Source organism: Ornithodoros turicata, chromosome 4 (assembly GCF_037126465.1).
Source record: "Ornithodoros turicata isolate Travis chromosome 4, ASM3712646v1, whole genome shotgun sequence".
In the NCBI taxonomy this organism is placed as follows: Eukaryota; Metazoa; Arthropoda; class Arachnida; order Ixodida; family Argasidae; genus Ornithodoros; species Ornithodoros turicata.
In genome coordinates this window covers 66,013,018-66,032,234 of record NC_088204.1, presented here as the reverse complement: position 1 = coordinate 66,032,234, position 19,217 = coordinate 66,013,018, and the positions used below count along the sequence as shown (strand labels likewise).

Here is a 19,217-nt window from a genome sequence, read left to right as displayed (position 1 = left end):
GTGAATAATTCCTTCACGCAGCAAATGGAATTCGACTAGCAAATGGAATTCGACTAGTAATTGGAAAACACCGAATTCGAATATAATTTCGGATACCTCATGGTGAAATACTTTGTGATGTTCTGCTCCAAACTTCTGCAGTCTACTTGCAGAATGGCGATAGCAATACCTCGCTTCAGTACTATTCGGAAAAATATTCGAAAATTTCGAATACTGAAAATAGGTTGCGAATAGGATTCAAATAGCATCAGATATTTGTTTCATATTCGAAATTTCGAATATTGGCACAGTTCCAGAATTTACTGTTTTGCTAATGTCTCTCCCACTTGTTCACTTTCTACTACAATCTCTATAGGAATTTGCACTCGTAGCCCCAGTATACATACGTAGATCATCGTGCTTCAGGGTTTTCCCTGGTGAGACCCATTTGTGTAACCCCCGATTCGCATCACCGTCACCTTGGGTAAACACTCGGAAACTTGCAAGTTCGGTCACCTGTACTGACACTAGAGAATGCTAAATCCTTCACACACAGCTGTGCTGATTAGCATCTCAATGTTTGTGTGACGAGTGAGAAGTTATTTTTTGCAGTTTGCAACCGAGAATTTGCTGTTTCGATTTTACCCTGCTTTACACCTCCCGAAATAAAAGACAATTTTTACCCCCATATTGAAAAAAAAAAAAAGAAGAAAGCAATACCCAAAACCCAAACATGCAAATGGGTCTAAGTATAACGGCTCTGTCACGCGTAGTTAAATTGTCTTATGTTGCTACGGTCTCCGTTTACTCGCAGTCTGCACCCATGAGCCCGTCCTCGTCGTCAGGTTCGGAGGGTTGCAGTCGAACGTCTCGCCTGGGTTCCAAGCGTGGGTCTACCCCAAGACGTGAGTGGGCTCCGACAGCTGAGTGGGTTCAAAGCTGGAAGCAGAAGTTGCCTTTGCAGACCATCATGCGTCTGCTCCAGGTCCTCGTGCCACAGGTGGAAAAAATCTGCATTGACAAGTAAGTGCCAGACGGAGTTGAGTCCTCTTGTATAAACATCCTGGTGGAGAACAAAATTACGGTGCCGTAGAGTGGTACCGAGCGTCCCTGAGTGCATACTCGACATAGCCATATACAGTTGAACTTCGACATAACGAAACTCACGGAGACTGCAGTTTATTTTGTTTTAACAGGTATTTCGCTGTATTGAATTGAAGGCCACGAATCGCGACCTTCACGAGAGAGAGCACTGTACATAAGCGTCGATAACCGACGCTACGATGCAGAAAAGTTTTTCTGTGAACAGTGACAACAACAACAAATGCAGCGCCAAAGGGCACCTACGTCATTTTATTTTTGCGTGAAATAGCCGGTTAGTCGCGTCCGCGTCGTTCCTAGAAGATGCAGTGTCACGCATTGTTCATACTCTGCCAATGCCTCCGCAGATTTCTCGATATCGTGTTGCGATCTCGCAGACATTCTAAGTACGTCTGTGGCAGTGCGTCTTCCATAAGGGTCTTCGTCTTCCATAAGGGTCTTCGTTGCTACGACATGTTTGTCCCCATCAAGAAAATATATAGAAAACAAAAAATATTCGTACGAATATTTTCAAAAACTCGTTTTTTGTGAAAACGATACCTGAATGGAACTCGTTGTCTTTTGATATTGCGAATTGTACAATTAACCAATTTGAGGACGCTGTTTCCGTGTTGTGTGATTAACAATGGTAGTTTTGTATATTCTTGTTATTCCCCTCCTGCTTGGGCAGTGCCCGCAGTATCATGAAATAAATAAATAAAATCAATCAACTGGCTGATTTCGTCGTGTACATCGCCACGCGAACGAAGCGTTTCATCATCCGTATCATCCCGAAATTCCTATCATCCGTGATCATATCATTGAGATTCTATTGCATCGTTATAAACGGGCTCGACTGTTATTGTTTTGTAAATTTGATGTTCATGTTGATGTGATGTTGACAAGAGCTGCTTGTCAGCTGTTGACAGCTGGTTTTATAGCGGCTGCTTTACGAATACTATGTATTCTTTCATTATAGAATCATGTCTACATTGAACACCGAAATGGAGTGTTGGAGGGAATTGAAGTAAAGTAGAAAAACGAGTATCATGTTGCAAACAATATCATGAACCTTTCATTCCTGCCTGTTGTACAAATGCCAGTTCCAGGTTTCCACGAACAGCACAAGACAAGGCTTGTGTCTGTGTCTTTCTTTGTGCTCACTATAATACAGTCGCCGTCCGATTTTTCAGACTCGGCGGGGATCGCGCAGAAGTCCGAATAATCGAGCAGTCCGAAAAAACGAATTTCGCTTCAAAATAAACTAAGCACTAGTAGGCTTGAAAAATTTGTCGATGCTTTCCTAACGCGCTTCCAGCTCTGCCTGATAACACCAGCTTCTATTTCCCAAAGCGACATTTCGTAAATGTACGCTGACGGAAACACTGCCGTCATCAAGTCCGTAAGTTGGCTTCACCTAACGCAGGCGTGCTTTAGGTGAAGCTCGCTTTATAGCAATGTCGCGTGGCTCGCCAGCGGACAGCACGTGCTGGGCCTTTTGAATCAAGCCATTGGCCAAAAACGAAGATGCAAAAGCGTTACGACAGAACTATTCTTCTCAGAGGGATGGAAAATGAACAATCATTGCCTTTTTTTCCCCCTCAATATTTTAGTTGGTTGATTTCTTTTGATACAAATTTCAGATGATACCTTTCCGTCACACCAGGAGAGAAACTAGCTGGTTGGGCAATCAGAGTCCGAAATATCGAGTGACGGGGTTGCATAGCGTCCGAAATTTTGGACGTTCCTATGCATCAACTCTATGGGACCCGCGGCCGTTCCGTGAATGCGTCAAAAAAATCGGGGTCCCAAAAATCGGTTGGCGACTGTATTGCTATTGTTGCATAATTTTTTAGAGTGTGCATGGATATTGAATCTTTCTCATACGAATGTGGTATACTGTAGATAAGAAATGGACAGCAGTTACCTCTTTTACTTCTGGAAATCGTATTTTAACTGCCACAAGTTTTGCAACTTTGCCTACAACTATCTAGTTTAACTACATTTAACCAAATGCAGCACCTAGTGTCGCCAGGATCAACAAATGGGGGTAACTCTCAGACTAACACTGCTTTTTATAATTGGCATACATATTTTGTATACACTGATACATATAAGCAGGGTTCAGTGCTTTTGAGTTGGACTAAAAAAGCCAGTACATACACTAGTATATGCTTCAACTATTGAGTTTCAACAGAAAAATGCTGATTGCGTGTGTGGATAGGTACACCCCTGTAAGGCAGATATCACTTTGCCTCAGTTCCCTAACATTACATGCATTTCATCTTGTCCTCCCTGAATATGACGCGCTTAAACAAGTAGCTACAAAACTTTGTTATTGTTTGCACTTATGTACCACCAAAAAAAGAAAGCTGTACAATCCCTTACGTTCTGGTGTCTACACACTTACAAACTGGCCTTCGCTCTTGAGATGTGCCATTAGATGATACTACGATTCACGCTTCCCACGTTGCCTTGCAGGGGTCTGACGGATGAGAGCGAGATCCTGAAATTCCTCCAGCATGGAACGCTGGTTGGATTGCTGCCTGTTCCACATCCAATCCTCATCCGAAAGTACCAGGCCAATGCAGGCACCACTATGTGGTTCAGGACCTACATGTGGGGTGTCATATATCTAAGGTAAGCTTACTGCGCATGTGTGTGTGTGCGTTCATGTGTGGGCGCCAGTCAAACTCGCACCTAACAATCCCTCACACAATGGTATGCTGTCAAAATATTCATTGTTTCTATAGGGAAAGGACCCACCTATTACCATGGCTCACCATTCTGAGCACTCGTGTAACAATGTTGGTGCACTGACACTTGCATAGCGACTTTGTAAGAGGCGGCTCTGATGTGTTGCCCTCTTCCGCAAATGTTAGGACACCACGGGAATGGGAATGCCTCGCGATTTTCCGCTTAGTCGTCGTATGCTTGACCCACATTCACACTCGTTTGGACACATTGTTTTCTTCAGAGTCGATCACCTTGTGCTCTGGGTAACGAGGGTTCACATCACTCCAGTGCGGGGTGGGAATTAGAATCAAAGATGGCATCTGAACCAAAGAAATGTAGAGTGCAATTTTTTTGTATGGTACCCGTCACATGATATAGTAGTAATGTAGTTTAGATGCACCTTATCACGATACGATTTGCACATACTGTCATGAGGGTAACGCACCTCTTTTTTTGTACTGGTTTCAGGAATGTAGACCCTCCTATCTGGTACGACACCGAAGTCCGACTCTTTGAAATCCAACGGCTCTAGTCCTCGCTCCCACCTTTGAGAGTACCAAGAATATCTTTTTTTTTTTGTTTTAAGTCCCCTACCTGTGCTGGTATACACATGTATAGCTTTATTTGTCATGTTGTTCACCTTTACACCGATGGCAGCAGTTTCCGCGTGTTACATACTATATTTTGCTGTCAAAGAGTTTTTCACAACTGTGGCTGACACTGTATGCCATACTCTAGAATGTGAGCCTTCTTCACTAAGCAGACTCGCATTTTTCATTTTTTAACCCTTTTGTGACTGTATCAGAAGCAAGTGATGTAAGAGAACTGCAGAGAGGCAAACTTGTATGCACACTCTTAAAACTAAGCTTTATGAACCTACGGTTGGAGCAGTCCAGTTCTTTCATGTGCTCTGCAGTTGCATGCTGTGTTGGAATGATTTTTCTCACTACACATTATATTTTCTGCATGATTTTCCTGTTTTCAGCGTTGTAGTCACTTTGCCTTGCCGTGACACACTTTACGTGACTGAATATGCCATTGCGCTGCCCTCTGCTGGAAAATTTTGTCAAATTAGAGACAGTGACCAAACATTCTAATGCGCTACCACTCACACGCGCTGCAAAGTATGACCCCAAAATCCACAACCCAAATGTATTTGAACACACTCATGGAGAAACTTCACAACTGTGGCACGTGGCTTTGCGAGGAGATTTTGCAAGTGCGACGCAAGGAACATGAAAAAAAAAAAAAAAAGCATCTAACAACTTGCTTTTCGGAATACAAAAATTCTGACGTTCCGATGACATTGTGATCATTAGAACTGACGCAGTTTCAACATTTCCGATTTTGAACCATTTCTCAAGGGAACAGCACAATATTTCGTGTGTATTTCACATTGCACTTCTCTTTGGACTTGTTGCAGACAACTGCATGTGCACAGGGGCAGAGCTTACACGCTCATGCTCGGATGAGCAGCTTCAAACGTGTCTCATCTGTGAATTTCTGCATAAGTTGGAAAATAAGGCAATATATAAGTAGGGCCTGACTTTTTAGGGTTAAACCCGTATCCGCCCGATATCTACCCCCCGAACGAAATCCGTAAAATTCGGGTTTAACCCGAATCTACCCGAAAACGTCTGGGTTGCGTGGCACACTCATAAGCGTGCATTAAAATAAAGTTTGATAACATTGCTAAACATTAGTTCCATGTTAATCAAATTTATTTATAAAATTCAAATTTTTAATGTTAGTTCCAAATTTTTATTAAACAAAAAAAAATCACCCGAATACACCCGAATTCCTGACGACAGAATATGCCGTAACGGGATTTAACCCGAATACACCCGAAGTTTCAAATGAAAAATATCACCCGATATTTACCCCCCGAATTTGGCCAAAAATAAAACCCGAAAAAGTCAGGCCCTGTATATAAGTTACAGTATATCACTCCCCAGGACAAGTGGGGAAGGCACCACTGCAGTTGACATGCCATATATGCCACGAGAGTCAGTGCGTTTCAAGTCTCAGCATCTCGGAAAGCTTCAGTGATGGTTGAACTGCTCTGGTTTAAGCGCATCATGCCAGCCAATTTCTAAATATAGCTGTCATGCTGGATGTGGTAACAGTTCAGACTATCGCAATGCCAGTATTCACCTCATTCGAAGCAAAGCGTATTAATGTCGTGGTTATTGATGTCTGGGCAATGCGGCGTGGTACTGATGAGAGCCTGTCCAGTATTGTGGAGCTGTGAAGCGGTATGAACAAGCAGAAAAAGAGCAGTTGCTACGAGTACCCAATGGAAACTGGTTCAGTTCTACATATTCCCATAGCCTGCAGACACCGAGTAAAAGCAACTGAGCAAAGACTGAACAAAACATATATAGACACTGGTGTTTTGTGGCACATCTGCAATTATTCAAACAACAACACTTTGTTTTTAGAGCCTTAAGTTTTTGGGAAATATTTTTTTCTAAATTTGGGGAGTAAAAAGCGGGTAAATAAACGTGCTCTTAATTAATGCGAATTCGGGTGAAAAAACTTCCAGTATGCTAAATTTGGGGAGAAATCTGGCTCTATTACTCAAACGAACTGTACTGGCTTGAATTAAAACCGGAGCACGGAACATGGACAAGAACACACAGACGACACTTGCTCCTTTTTTTTATTTTAATTTTTTATGTTGAACACACATTGCGACATTGTAGTCTTGTCTTGAAGAAAGAGCCGTTAAGGGAAACGGCAAGCCCAAATAACTAGAAATGATGTTCATCAAAATGGCAGAATGGGCCTGTTGGTACATGACTGAATTAAAACCGGAGCACGGAACACGGACAAGAACACACAGACGGCACTTGCTCCAAAGGAGCAGAGTTGGAGCAAGTGCCGTCTGTGTGTTCTTGTCCGTGTTCCGTGCTCCGGTTTTAATTCAGTCATGTACCAACAGGCTCATTCTGCCACTTTGATGTACTGGCTTGTTACAAACAGTGATGCAATTGCTTTTGCTTCCAAACAAGTTTGTGTGCGTTCCTACAGATGTCTCAGTGAGAAGAGCGAACCTTTGGGCTTGTTTGTATAGCATGTTGGGCAAGTTGATATAGGTCTCAGTGGGATCAATTGGCCGGGTAAAAATCGGGATTTCACCCTAAAGCGGCAACCTTCGATTCAGGGTGCAAATTTGGAGAAGTATCGGGTTAAACCCCAAAGACTTCAGACTCTATTTATTTATAATGGGGAGTTTAATCGCCAGGGGCGATACTCTACCCCGTTGTGGGTGGTGAGGTGGGGGATTTCTATGCTGAATTGTATTTTATCCGTACTTAAAATCTGCTATCACACGGAGCAGCACAAGCGCTACATGAATGAGCATCGCATTTCACATGTTGCATTCTGTGTAATGATACGTTAAAATTAAGAGAACAGGGAGAGTCCTGCACCAACTTGGGCATTGTGAATGGGCATTTTATAAACCGAGAACAATGAGCCGAATCACTTCAGGTTTCAAAATGATGTCTTTGTTTTTGCTTTCTGCCAAGTAAATACTATATCACCTTCATCAGTGTTACATCCACAACACCACAGTTGCATTTTGCTTTCAGTCTTCATTTAACAATAACACCACCATTACCTACTTTCAATGTCAATGGAACACTTCGCTGTGCAGAGTTCCCTACTTATGGCAGCTGCTGCTCGGATGCGGCTCTGATTGGGATAATCGTAATGCCAGTCACTTTTTATGACTTCATGCTTCCTATCTTATTTTCTTCTGTTTCTATCTTATTTCTATGTACCCATACAGCAAACCGAGTAGAAAGTGCTGTGCAGCAAAATGTCGACTCGCAACTGGGGTGCAATATGGCGTCACGATATCTCTGCTCCACAAATCTTGCTTGTCTGCTATACTTCATGTTGCATGACAAACACATCTTTGATACAGAGAGACACAGAGCCGAGGCAAGTTTCGCTTGGGGTTGGCACAAACACCTTTCTCTACTTTTTTTGAGTGTCTGATAATCTTTCGAGACAAAAAGCTGCAGGCCAGTTTCAAATAGCCTGTGCCCCATGACCAAAGAACAGAATGAGAGAAGGGTTAATAATGGAGATCCTTGTGTGGCAAATGATTAAGGCTACCTGTTTTTGGTTCCATTGATCAACGCTGGCATACGTTCTCATGTGAAAGCCTGGGTTTTTGTGTCGCATTTTTGATGCGTATGCGCATGTATTTTGTAAAAAGCTGGTGAAATGTTTATATTGTGTACTATTTATTGTGCTTTTCTTGGGAAATATTGCTGTATCAGAAACTTGTATTGTGACAGTAAAATCACGAACTTTAAAACTGGCATGTCACTTTGAACTGTTAAAAAAGTAATGCACCCTGAATTTTTCACGTTCCAGAAATAACGACGGGTTTCAAACAGGGAAGGATAACGGACGTATTTTCGTTACCGTTTTCATTTTTGTTACTGCTATATTTTTGTTTCCATTATTCGTTTCTGATACCGGCCTTTCAATTTCGTTTCCGTTACGTTTCCGTTACTGTTTCCGGTAATGGAACGGCTGTTACAGTGCTGCGGGAGGACAGCCCATCCGGCTCTATTAGCACCCTGTTTTGCAAAAGTGCTGCTTCGGTGTCACGCATGCACACTACACAAATAATTTTGCGTGATTGGGAAGTGCACATCTTGCAAGCCTTAAAATGAATAATGTAGGAACATGTCCTTGGTCACTCGGAGTCCAGCAACTCAAGATGGGCGTAACCTTTCATCCAATGTCGCATTCATAAGCGAACGCTCTGAGTAGTAAATAATACTGCCATGGTCATGGTCAAATGAAAAAAAGTACGAAATATGTAACTAAAAATCATAGTTCTCATCATCGTGCTATGGTGGAGTATAGTGATGTGTTGATGTCATGGAGTTCCGAGGACTGGGATGAGGTAAACGAGGGATGCACCCTCGAGATACATTAGTGCACCTTCTTGCCATGCTCTTTCGTATACGGTGTAGAGCATTACAGGGAATGGAGTCATCAAAATACAAAAAAAAAAAAAAAAAGGAAAGTCACTCAACTTCCATCGTACAACAGGAATTGCCATTACCCGAATTCAATACCGGACGATAATTTTCATTTCGTTTCGGTTTCCGGTAATGGAAGGCCATGGTATGCGTTTCCATTATCGTTACTATCTGCAATTTCGGTAATATACCGTTTCTGTTTCCATTACCATTACCGTTACCCTTCCCTGGTTTCAACAATCAGTTTTAAATAGTGGTGTGCGAATATTCGACTTCTCGAATTCGAATGAATATCAATCACTCGAAGTATTCGATTCGCGAATACCCAATTCGAATTCGATTCACGAAGTATTCGAATACGAATACGATTCACGAATATCCAATATTAGGTTTTCCGAATATTCGACTATTCCCCGAATATGAACGTGACCACCCCAAAAGTGAGCTTCACCTGATACTTTCATGCACGAGGTGAAGCCTGCTTTACGAAATTGCCACTGCTGCAGGGTCAACACAGGTAGACTACTGTTGTTAGGATAACGTTAGCCCAAGTTAATTATATGTATACTTCGATTGAGGAAGGGCTGACGTCCCTGCCAAGTGCGCTAATCATGTAGCCAGCTAATGTGAACTAACATCAGCAATGTCAGCGAATTAGCGCTGATCAGGTAGTCAGCTAGTAGGTATCGATAGGTAGTCGAATCATCTACGAAGTCACGTGATGTGTCGCGGAGTCACGTGATCAGAGGCGGGCTCCACTTTCAACGGGACGTCCACGAGGTGGTTATACACATTGTGTCCTCGGGTAATGTGGATGTTTCAATACGTATCGGGAGTCAGCGGCTACGAATAAGGCACCTACCAGCTAATCAGGTAGTCAGCTAATATGAACTAATATCAGCAATGTCAGCTAATTAGCGCTGATCAGGTAGTTAGCTAGTATAGGTTAGAGCACTGCACGGGCCGACTTTTCCGGGCCCGACCCGGCCCGGGCGCATCGAAAAATGGCCCGGCCCGACCCGGGCCCGGACCTTCATATTTTTATGCGGCCCGGCCCGGTGACCCGGCGAGTAGATCCCGGCCTAGTATTTCCAGCCGCGACGTACGCGTTTCTGGCGATTATCAAACAAATTTATAAGTAAATTTATAAGGAGAGAAGACAAACATACAAGTGATGGCGGTTTAACACCGTAACCGCACGAGACCAAATTAAATCCAGAACGCACGGGGCGTTATCGTTACACTGTCAAGATTTAGCGGAGATAGAGCATGCTGTCGACAAGCTGCTTCTCCCAGTCCCAATATCCCTCTCACCAAGCTTTGCCAAAGTGATTGTGAAATATGTGAGGAGTGAGGAGCAATGTAAAGTGGCTTGGAGAATGTTCTAGAGGGTCGAATCGTATGCATAATGCAGTACCCTTTGATTGTCTTTGCAAAATATGCACAGGATGACGCAAGCGCATGATGATATGAACTAATGCATCTCCAATGTGTGGAATTAGCTGCGTGGCCCGGCCGGGCCTGACTCTCGGGAACATATTTGTCGGCCCGGGCCCGGCCCGGCCCGCGGTGCTGGCGTATTTTGTCGGCCCGGCCCGGAGCACACAGCCAATAACAAGCCCGGCCCGGCCCGGGTCGGGGGCCCGGGCCCGTGCAGCGCTCTAGTATAGGTATCAATAGGTAGTCGAATCATCTACGAAGTCACGTCATCTGTCGCGGAGTCACGTGATCCGAGGCGGACTACACTTTTCAACGGGACGTCCACTAGGTGGTTACGCATTGCGTCCTCGGCAGAGCCGTTTATAGGGAGAGTTTGGCCATTAGGAAGAGCCTAACTTGAAGCGCGTCATGCGACGTCACGGCTCAGCCACCTCCCTCTCCAAGCTCTAGTTGTCTCGTTGTCAGCCGGTCGCCGACGCCATATTGATGCTGATCGTTGTTTACGATGCAAGGAGGGAAGACACGTGCGTACATTGTCCTTCCAAAGCCCTTCGTCCTTGAACTCTTTCAGTTTGGCAACAAAGCCCCCCCCCCCTAATTATCACAGGCGGCTGTGAGTCATAAGCCGGTTAATTCCTGTAGATGGCATTCATTGCGACAACAAAGCAGAGCAACAAAGCTGACTGACATCAATCAATATGGTGCGCACCAGATGGCTGATAAGGAGATTCTGCTTGGATTCAGGCTTTTTGGGTGGCACAACGACGACTCTGACGTCAAAATAGGCTCCACCCACGAGGCGGCAGAAGATCAGAGAATGGCCAAACTCTCTCTATAAATGGCTCTGGTCCTCGGGTGACGTGGATGTTTCAATATGTATCAGGAGTCAGCCGCTACGAATAAATAGGCAACTACGAGCTAATCAGGTAGCTAATGTCGGCTAATTAGCGCTGATCGGGTAGTCAGCTAATAGGTATGAATAGGGAGTCGTATCAGCTACGAAGTCACGTGATCAGATGCGGGCTACACTTTCAACGGGACGTCCACGAGGTGGTTACACATTGTGTCCTCGGGTGACTTGGATGTTTCAGTATGTATCGGGAGTCAGCCGCTATGAATAAGTAGGCACCTACCAGCTAATCAGGTAGCCAGCTAACGTACTAATATCAGCAATATTAGCGCTGATCAGGTAGTCAGCTAGTATCAATAGGTAGTCGAATCATCTACGAAGTCACGTGATCTGTCGTGGAGTCACGTGATCAGAGGCGGACTACACTTTCAACTGGACGTCCACTAGGTGGTTACGCATTGCGTCCTCTTGTGCGTCGTAGCTGACTACCAGGTAGTCAGCTAAAATCAGCTAATGTCAACTAATATAAGTTAAATGAAGCTAATGTCAGCTAGTGTCACCTAATATCAGCAATGTCTTCTTATTACTGCTGATCAAGTAGTCAGCTAATAGGTATGAATAGGTAGTCGAATCAGCCATGAAGTCACGTGATCAGATGCGGGCTATACTTTCAACGGGACCTCCTCGAGGTGGTTACGCCCTCGGGTGACGTGGATGTTTCAATATGTATCGGGAGTCATCCGCTACGATAAGTAGGCACCTACCAGAGTCAGCTAATGTCAGCTAATTAGCGCTGATCAGGTAGTCACCTAGTAGGTATCAATAGGTAGTCGAATCATCTACGAAGTCACGTGATCTGTCGTGGAGTCACGTGATCAGATGCGGGCTACACTTTCAACGGGACGTCCACTAGGTGGTTACGCATTGCGTCCTCGGGTGACGTGGATGTTTCAATATGTATCGGGAGTCAGCCGCTACGAATAAGTAGCGACCTACCAGCTAATCAGGTAGTCAGCTAATTAGCGCTGATCAGGTAGTCACCTAGTAGGTATCAATAGGTAGTCGAATCATCTACGAAGTCACGTGATCTGTCGTGGAGTCACGTGATCAGATGCGGGCTACACTTTCAACGGGACGTCCACTAGGTGGTTACGCATTGCGTCCTCGGGTGACGTGGATGCTTCAATATATATCGGGAGTCGGCCGCTACGAATAAGTAGGGACCTACCAGCTAATCAGGTAGTCAGCTAATGTCAGCTAATTAGCGCTGATCAGGTAGTCAGCTAATAGGTATGAGCAGGTAGTCGAATCAGCTACAAAGTCACGTGATCAGTCACGGACTCACGTGATCAGATGTGGGCTACACTTTCAACGGGACGTCCACGAGGTGGTTACACATTGTGTCCTCGGGTGACGTAGATATTTCAGCATGCATCGGGAGTCAGCCGCTACGAGCTATGTCAGCTAATTATAGCGCCGATAAGATAGTCAGCTAATAGGTATGAATACGTAGTCGATCATCTACAAACTCACGTGATCAGTCACGGAGTCACGTGATCAGAGGCGGACTACACTTTCAACGGGACGTCCACTAGGTGGTTACGCATTGCGTCCTCGGGTGACGTGGATGTTTCAATATATATCGGGAGTCGGCCGCTACGAATAAGTAGGGACCTACCAGCTAACCAGGTAGTCAGCTAATGTCAGCTAATTAGCGCTGATCAGGTAGTCAGCTAATAGGTATGAGTAGGTAGTCGAATCAGCTACAAAATCACGTGATCAGTCACGGACTCACGTGATCAGAGGCGGACTACACTTTCAACGGGACGTCCACTAGGTGGTTACGCATTGCGTCCTCGGCAGAGCCGTTTATAGAGAGAGTTTGGCCATTAGGAGGAGCCTAACTTAAAGCGTGTCATGCGACGTCACGGCTGAACGACCTCCCTCGTCGTGCTCCATTGTTATCCAGTCGTCAATCGGTCGCCGACGCCATATTGATGCTGATCGTTGTTTACATTCCAAGGAGAGAAGACACGTGCGTACCTCTTGCTTGGAAAGCCTTTCGTCCTTGAACTCTCTCAGTTCGGACACAAAGCCCCCCTTATCACTGGCGTGAGTGGGTCATAAGCAGGTTATTCCTATAGATTACATTCAATGCGACCACGAAGCTGTCGACCAGCTGGCGGACAGCATCAATATGGTGCGGACTAGATGGCTGATAAGGGGATTCCGCTCGGATTGAGGCTTTTTGGGCGGTGCAACGACAACTCTGACGTCAAAATGAGCTCCTTTCATAAGGCGGCAAAAGATCAAAGAATGGCCAAACTCTCCCTATAAATGGCTCTGGTCCTCGGGTGACGTGGATGTTTCAATATGTATCGGGAGTCGGCCGCTACGAATAAGTAGGGACCTACCAGCTAATCAGGTAGTCAGCTAATGTCAGTTAATTAGCGCTGATCAGGTAGTCAGCTAATAGGTATGAGTAGGTAGTCGAATCAGCTACAAAGTCACGTGATCAGTCACGGACTCACGTGATCAGATGCGGGCTACACTTTCAACGGGACGTCCACGAGGTGGTTACGCATTGCGTCCTCGGGTGACGTGGATGTTTCAATATGTATCGGGAGTCAGCCGCTACGAATAAGTAGGGACCTACCAGCTAATCGGGTAGTCAGCTAATAGGTATGAATCAGGTAGTCGGATCAGCTACGAAGTCACGTGATCAGTCACTGAGTCACGTGATCAGAAGCGGGCTACACTTTCAACGGGACGTCCACTTTGTGGTTACGCATTGCGTCGTCTTGTGCGTCGTAGCTGACTACCAGGTAGTCAGCTAAAATCAGCTAATGTCAACTAATATAAGCTAACGGAAGCTAATGTCAGCTAGTGTCACCTAATATCAGTAATGTCTTCTTATTACAGCTGATCAAGTAGTCAGCTAATAGGTATGAATAGGTAGTCGAATCAGCCATGAAGTCACGTGATCAGATGCGGGCTATACTTTCAACGGGACCTCCTCGAGGTGGTTACGCCCTCGGGTGACGTGGATGTTTCAATATGTCTCGGGAGTGGTGCTGCAAAAGTATCAATAGTAACAAAAACTATCGATAGCACTATCGATACGGGACTATTGATAGACTATCGACAACTATCGGGCAGTAGATAACAATAGAGAAAGGAAATGCCTGGACAGAACACATATTCCACATCCGACACGCTCACAACCACAGGGGTGCCCTACAATACATTCGACCCACAGAGATAGCGTGCTGGTCGACGCCATCTTGTCGTGGTCTAAAAACATGGCGGCGCCCGTGGTCGGCTATCAAGCCAGGTGAACAACGCGATTTCCGCCTCTGCCTGTCATTTTATAACTTCATTTGCCTCTAGTCACAACGCTCAAGTGCACAACGCTCGTCGCTCATATCTTTAGTACTGGGAACGAGGCTTTGACGGAAGTACAGTTTCGCCTGCCGCAGGGCTTCTGTTATGGCGCACCAATCTGACCAATGGTTTCGCCGTCCGCTAGCCTAACCAACCTAATCTGACTTGGAAATTTACGAATAACAGCGTAATTCATTGCTAGCTTACGCGCGACTTCCGGTTGGCCTCGCTTCCAGAGTCAAGATGGCGGCGTGTCCTAGCTATGTTGAATTTGTGGGATTCCCGTACAAGCGTGGTGGGCGAGTAAAATTCTTTGCTGTGTATGAGAAACTGTTGTCTGTTAATTTTCCCCTGTCTCGGGTCTCCTCATTGTCATTATGAACCAGCTAGTCGGCGCGCTTGTACGACAAAAACGCTCGGTGGTGATTGATAAATTGCTCTCGCTGAAGTGGAGATTGCATATTCGAAGGTTTGTATCAGGGTTGGTATCCTGACAATGAATAACGCGAGCGTCTTGCTTCTTCCTGACTCATTCGGCGGAGCGTTGTGCATGCGCCAGCCAGGCCCTACCTTTCTGATTCAAGCAACTCCAAACTCCGCGCTGCATCTGTGCTGTACTGCCGCACACTTAGCTCATATGAGCACACAATATATTTAACAGACCACGACTGGGAATTAGCGAACACGATGCCAGAAGGACAGGAGGAACAGCTCGGTGGTGATGGTGAGGCTCGCCGTTGTCGGCCTCGCAGAGGTGGGCAACGTCACAACTTCACCCCTGGGGAATGTGCGTCCTGGGCCGACTTCTAAGGGAGCTGTGCTGACATATGTCTGAAAGCCCGTCCGAGGAAAAACCCCAGGCAATACCTACCTCCCAGTCTCGACGTAACATAGCCACCACGCGAGTTGGTAGGAACAGCTCTTCATGCTTGTAGCCGCTCGTAGCAAACGATTTTTTTTTTGTACCAACGAGTGGGAGGGCTTTCAGACACAGACGTCACACGTACTAGATGGGTGTTATGGCGGCCCATGGACGACGATGAAGACTTGCCCCTGCTGCCGCGCGCCACAGTGCCTGGCAGCCAGTTCTACCGGCACCGTCCTAGCGTGAGGCCAAGCACAACTGCCCGCTGGGACATTCCATCATCGCCGATCAGGACTCATGTAGAGGGACACCCCCTCCTCTACATTGGTGACCTGGACAACGCGCACCTCGGTCCGTTGTACAATTCGGCTTTCTACCGTCCCAAATTTCACAACGACGACGACTCATCGGGCAGCAACATCCGCGCACCTGCTCAAGGCAGCAGACGATGGAGCTAGGGCCTGCCTATCGTGAGTCACCGAGCACGTCTCTCCACTGGGGGCTTCTGACCCGGCACCCTTCGGCTTCAACGCCTCGTACCGGTCACGGTACGCCATGGTCCCGCACTCTTCTCCTGGCCTCCACGTACTTCGCGATGGCACCCCGGGGCATCATCAGCGACGGTTCAATGAGCAACACGCTCCACTACCGCTCTCGGTACGTCGCTGTCCTCACTCCCTGACGCCGCACATGCGTCAGCTCGGCAGCACTTTCCGGAAGACGCTCGGAAGACGCTTGACACGACGCGAGTTGATCACTGGCGCAGCAGCACAGCGCACAACACACTACATCGCCGACGAACGTCCACGCCCGCTGCCACGAACTCAAGCCGAATGAGTTGTCTCTCGTCCACTGCCGTAGTCATTCCTCCCGTCGGTAGTACCGACGCGAACCTCAACGACTCAACCGCAAGCGCAGCTCCGCGTCTGAGGGGGTGGGGGAGTGATGTGGCGGCCCGTGGACGAAGACTCGCCTCTGATGCCGCTCGCCACTGTGCCTGGCAGCCATTTCTGTCGGCGCCGTCCTAGCGTGAGGCCAAGCACGACTGCCCGTTGGGACATTCCATCATCGCCGGCAAGAACTCATGTAGAGAGACTCCACATCTGCTACAGTGTGGTCTACAGTTCGAGCGCTTCTCACAGCGGCTGCGATTTTGCAAATGAAATTGCGTCGCAGCAAAAAGAAAAAAGAAAAGAAAAACCATGGGCAGAAATATTTTAGGGAACGCTTTTCATACTGCTTTACAAGATGGCAGCAGTTTTTGGTCATGTTGGATACCACTATAATGCTTCTTTAATGGGAATCAAGAGGCAAATATGCGTCCAACTCTTCGAGGAGTTGGCTAAGAGGTAGGAAGGTAGGTAATTTGCTTAGAGATAGGAAGATCTACACTATGTCGACAGTGATTAAGGATACGGTGAAGTGGCTAGGAGTCCCCCTTGACGAATCGTGCACTCTTCGTTCAGGGTCATCAATGTGAGCCTCCCTGAACGGTGCCAGCTCCACCAAGCGCTTCTCGTCAGCTACTGTGCTATCAGGTCTGCTCCACGAAGTCAGTTACTCTGCTATCACATCGGCCAGTCAAGCGCTGAGAATTGCTCTGGTTCTTCGACCAACGGAAGAACACTGACCATGCGATACTATCATTGGAGTAGCTACAGGTTGAAAATTTTAACTGACCTGACACTTTTTTATAGGATCTCCTCTGCAAATAAACTGTAATATGTTGTTCAGCAATGTGCCTTCTGCTTTGCAATAAGTAAAAGCACAGCAGCAAAGTAGAACGAACCACGTTGTCGTTTGCTGATGCATGTGCATCAACTTATGATGCGCAGCAAGCCGAGACAGATAAAATTATTTATTCCTACATCGGGGTTGTCTGCACGAAATCTTGAGGCGATTTGCAAGGTAACTGACGCTCGTACGCTTTAGCTCGTGCCTTCCTACCTAAAGAGGAGGAAGGATGACGATGTCATGGAACCGCCCTTGTGAAATCACTGACCATCGAATACACAAGGCAACAATCTGGTAGAAATGAACAAGGAACCACAGGAATGCGAAGCAGCACCAAATGGACAGCTCTCGGTGCCTCGGAGATTGATAAGGCGTCTCTATCATGCCATTATCTTGTTCGCCATTGCCGTTGTTGCGTACAACAACGTGTTAGGGACGTTCAGCGTGGCGCCTCGTCAGGTCACCGAACCCACGACTGAAACGGATCCAACGAAACCAAGGTTTCCTGTTGTGCTGATATGGAACGCATTCTACGGTAATTTCGCGACTAAATACTTGACGCAAGATAGAGCAGATAAGTGTCCTCATCGCTGTATCTTCACCCGTGATCGTTCAAGGGCTAACGAAAGCGCCGCTATTGTATTTCACACACAGAATTTCAAAGCGGATGAGCTTCCTTACAGACGAAGTGAAAAACAAATCTGGGTGCTTTTCGGAATGGAATCACCAGTCCACACTTACCGCGCGATTCTTGCGTTGAACGGCCGCATCAACTGGACGCTCAATTACCGCCGCGACTCCGATATCCCGTTCCCGTACGAATACAACTTCGTCAGGCTTAGCAGGAAAGGAAACTACTCCTTGGAACGTACGCTGAACAAGACACGGATGGCTGCGTGGTTTGTGTCTCACTGTGATAGTCCCAGTGGCCGATCAATGTTTGTGAAGGAGCTTCAGAAAGTGATCGACGTCGACATCTACGGCAGCTGTGGCACACGCAGGTGTCTTCCACCCGGAAGTGGCGAATGCTACGAGGTGCTCTCCAGCAAGTACTACTACTACCTCTCATTCGAGAATTCTCTGTGCCGAGATTACGTAACGGAAAAGTTCTACAGCGTGCTCGGCTATGATGTCGTGCCCGTAGTCATGGGATACGCAAACTATTCTGCCTTTTCCCCGCCTGGCTCGTATATCGATGCCCTATCATTTGACTCGCCTCAGCAATTGGGGGTTTATATGTGGAGAACCGTGCATGACTGGGGGAACTACAGTTCCTTTTTCGATTGGAAGCGAGAGTACAAGGTTTACACTGACAGGCTTCAAGCGGCGTGCCGTCTATGTGAGAAGATCTACAGCTATGACTACCAAATTAAGGTCTATACGGATATAGAGAAGTGGTTCTTCGAGGGTGGAAAATGTTGGAGTTGGAAACCGAACATGCGAAAACCACTACTAGACGAGCAATGGAATGTGACACCCGTCCCCTTCAACGATGAAAGATGGTTGCTGTAGAAGGGAATATTGTTATTGTTATAGTTGCATAATTATCTTGGACTCGTTGAAAGTAAATTTCAGTACACATAACCTGTTCCGTAATTTCATTTTCATTGGTACACAAATCGACAGACATGGGTTACACGCTTCGTTACACGGGGTAGCTCCGTCCGGCTGGAGTGCGTGAAGAACGTCAGATATATCCCGCTCGACGCCGTTCGATGGCGACACTTTGTCACCGACTGTTCTAGAATTAATAGATCTCTAGCAGAGAAACGTCATCATGCCGTTGGTAGACAGACTGAAACCGAAACAATCGAAGGGGAGGGCTGGGTTCCACGAATGGGCACTTGTTCGCTGCCTCCTATTGAAACAAAAGTAGTACCGAAGGTCGCGTCTCTTTCAAGGACCATCGTAATCCCCTCAAGACCATGGCTTTCGGGCGTGACCTTGTTCGCCCCTAGCTTCGAGCCTAGCTCAACTCTACCAAATTGGTGGCGCTGTCGAACACTATTGACGTCATTTGTTTACTAACAGCTACCGGTCACGTATTTCGCAACTCCAGACAGTACGAACCGGACAAGCCCGTCGCTGATGCTGCCTTTGGATAGTTGGAGACGCCTTTGAGGAGTTGAGAGAAGAG

General features: G+C 46.5%; 2 protein-coding genes across 2 annotated transcripts in view; both read left to right on the top strand.

Annotated features, from left to right (window-relative positions):
- LOC135391723 (protein HID1-like) overlaps window positions 1-5,052 on the top strand; it is a 29,351-nt gene extending 24,299 nt beyond the window's left edge. The window contains exons 17-19 of the mRNA XM_064622138.1: window positions 794-1,002; window positions 3,541-3,699; window positions 4,264-5,052. Coding sequence (XP_064478208.1) covers window positions 794-1,002; window positions 3,541-3,699; window positions 4,264-4,327 — 432 coding nt within the window. The 3' untranslated portion in view covers window positions 4,328-5,052. The remainder of the gene's footprint in view (window positions 1-793; window positions 1,003-3,540; window positions 3,700-4,263) is intronic.
- A 12,280-nt stretch (window positions 5,053-17,332) lies between these two features.
- LOC135393333 (glycoprotein 3-alpha-L-fucosyltransferase A-like) lies at window positions 17,333-18,649 on the top strand. Its single transcript, XM_064623803.1, has one exon. The coding sequence runs from the start codon at window positions 17,381-17,383 to the stop codon at window positions 18,590-18,592; it is 1,212 nt and encodes a 403-aa protein (XP_064479873.1). The 5' UTR covers window positions 17,333-17,380; the 3' UTR covers window positions 18,593-18,649.
- Window positions 18,650-19,217: the final 568 nt, after the last annotated feature.

Excerpts from the sequence above, each read along its gene's own strand:
- LOC135393333 (XM_064623803.1), top strand. The coding sequence starts at position 17,381 with ATGAACAAGGAACCACAGGAATGCGAAGCAGCACCAAATGGACAGCTC.